Raw genomic sequence first — 2509 nt, 5'->3', positions numbered from 1 at the left:
ACACACACACACTGGCCCGGGGCCCTCCACACCTGCAGAGTCCCCTCGCTGAGGAGCCAGATTCCCACATATATTCCTCATAAAGACACACATTTGTTTCCATTTGCGACGCAGATTGTAAAAGCCTGATAACCAGGCGAGGCTTCCTATTGGCTGAGCGAGCTCTTGTTAACCGGCCCATTAAGAGGAGCGCGGGCTCGTGATTGGCTGAGCGCCTTCCCACGGGGCGGGAGGACACGCCCCCTGGTGGCTCCAGCCTTTAAGTACTTGAAGGTCTGTCCATGTGGACCAGAGAGTGTCAACATTGGCTCGAGAGGAACATCTAACCTGTGGACGCTAAACATCTTCATCATCATCTTCATCTTCTTCACCATGAAGGTTGTCGGATCTACGTGCGCGCTCAAGACCAAGGTCAGCGAGGACATGGTCCGGGTCCTGTCCGAGCAGAGCCTGGCCATCAGCAAGTGCAAGATCCCGCTGCTGGACGAGCACATGAGCGCGTTCCTGCACGACATGAACAGCTGCTACTCCAAGCTCAAGGAGCTCGTGCCCACGCTGCCCACGCACAAGAAGGCCACGAAGGTGGAGATCCTGCAGCACGTCATCGACTACATCTGGGACCTGCAGGTGGAGCTGGACGAGCCGGAGAAGCGGCAGCTCGGGGCCGCCGCGCGCACGCCGCTCACGGCGCTCAACTCGGAGCTCGCGGGCATCACCGTGGAGGTAAGAGTCGCGTGCACGCGCAGATGATTGACACTTGAGCCGTGACTGACCCGCGCCTCTCCCCACAGAACGGATGCTCGGACGACAGGATCATGTGTCGATAAAGGCTCGTGCGGGACCAAACCAGAGCGAGCGAGGCGCGTCCATGTGTGACGCCTTGAACTGTAGGGACGTGTGTATCTCCTAGAGCACTAGGAGGACCTCCCGCCACTAGACCCTCCATGGATCCGAGGGCTCAGAAGACCCGGGTCCAGATGCCTGGCGCGCCCCGGGGGGTCACAAGAGGGACCAAGACAGTGCGACCAACTTTCTAATGTTACGGCTCTTGTACTTTTTTAAAGAAAAAAACTCGCTTAAAAGTCGTTAAAAACAGATTTTTGTAAAAAGAAAAAAGGTTTACATTTTCTCAGATTCCTGAGCGACAACATGTATTGTATATTACAATGTGATGTGAAGAGATTGTTTTCTTACGATGTACTTTATCGGTGTTTTTATTAAAACAAGACGATTATTTTTAAACGCTTGTGTCACTCAGTTTGTTACACACACACACACACACACACACACACATGTCACCCATAAACGAGTGTGTGTCACTGAAAGTGTTACACGCTGTTAAACTCTGTTAAACTCTGGTAACATGAGACACAAACGAGGAGGGGGGTCATTATGACCCGCCGGCCTCGTTAGAGGGTCACGTGACCAGAGGAAGTCTCTCCAAGAAAACGAACTTTTTTTTTTTTAAATGAAAATCCGATAAAACGTGATAAACGCGAGCGAACAGCGCGGCAGGAGTTAAACTCAAGATTTATTCTGTCTCTCTGAGATGTTTTTCCCTTTTCCCTGCGGTGCGATGCGCACAGCTGCGTGTGTGTGTGTGCGCGTGAGTGTGTGTTATTGTGTGTGTGAGTGTGTGAGAGCTTTGTGCCAAGGGCAGGGAGGGCGGAGGGCCCAGACTGAGCGGCGCCTCGGCACACCTGGGGAAGTTCAGGTTAAATAGCTGCACATTCCTGAACACACAGCTGATTGAAACATTAACAAACATAATCCACGGGCCAGGCCGCAGATGGACCGGGACCCGGGCCAGGACCCGGAGAGAGAGAGAGAGAGAGAGGGAGAGAGAGAGGGAGAGAGAGAGGGAGAGAGACTTCCCACACTTCTTTCATAGATCCTCTTTAATTCAATCCAAACTTTATTAGTATCACACTCCCGCTCGCTCATTAAACGATTGTAAACAAACGTCTCTGCAACTGAAAGATTAATTAATCGAGAATTACTTAGTTTAATACAATTTGTTCGTATTAAATTATTTCAACGTTGAACGTGTGGTGTGGTGCGCCCTCTAGCGGCGAGTCTTGTACTGTAGCGGCGAGTGTTCGCTGAATGTTCATTTTGTGTTAAACAGCGAACTCTGGCGGCGAGACAAAGCACTGCGTGGTGTTTCCTGCGCCGATTGAAGCGATTTATACTTTTTTTTATTGTTATTTAAAAAAAATGCTTTTAAAATTAATTGTTTTGTTGATGCAGGTTTAAATGGAATCAGAACATTTTTATTTTGTTTTTTCTTTTGTGATGTTGACAGAACATGTAAATGAATAAAATAAATATAAATACAATGAGATGAATAAAATACAATATAATAAAATAAGAGCCTGGTACATTAATACTCAGGATTGGAAGTTCATGATATATTCTCTCGAATATGAAAAATATTTACGGTGATTGAAAAACGGTAAGAGGCGGCCATTTTGAATTCCTGTTTGTGTAGATTCAACAGTTTACAAAT

At 48.1% G+C, this 2509-nt stretch overlaps 1 protein-coding gene across 1 annotated transcript; it reads left to right on the top strand.

Annotated features, from left to right (window-relative positions):
- The first annotated feature begins 296 nt into the window (after nt 1-296).
- On the top strand, nt 297-1242 carry id1 (inhibitor of DNA binding 1, HLH protein). Its single transcript, XM_087800385.1, has 2 exons — nt 297-723; nt 792-1242. The coding sequence occupies exons 1-2, from the start codon at nt 373-375 to the stop codon at nt 825-827; spliced, it is 387 nt and encodes a 128-aa protein (XP_087656511.1). The 5' UTR covers nt 297-372; the 3' UTR covers nt 828-1242.
- The last annotated feature ends 1267 nt before the right edge of the window (nt 1243-2509 follow it).

Source organism: Callionymus lyra, chromosome 10, assembly GCF_982586985.1.
Source record: "Callionymus lyra chromosome 10, fCalLyr1.hap1.1, whole genome shotgun sequence".
NCBI lineage: Eukaryota > Metazoa > Chordata > Actinopteri > Syngnathiformes > Callionymidae > Callionymus > Callionymus lyra.
Note: the sequence above shows the minus strand (reverse complement) of the source record. Positions and strands in the feature narration are given on the sequence as shown.

Excerpts from the sequence above, each read along its gene's own strand:
- id1 (XM_087800385.1), top strand. The coding sequence starts at position 373 with ATGAAGGTTGTCGGATCTACGTGCGCGCTCAAGACCAAGGTCAGCGAG. Across the intron at positions 724-791 it reads TCGCGGGCATCACCGTGGAG|AACGGATGCTCGGACGACAG; the intron begins GTAAGAGTCGCG and ends CTCTCCCCACAG.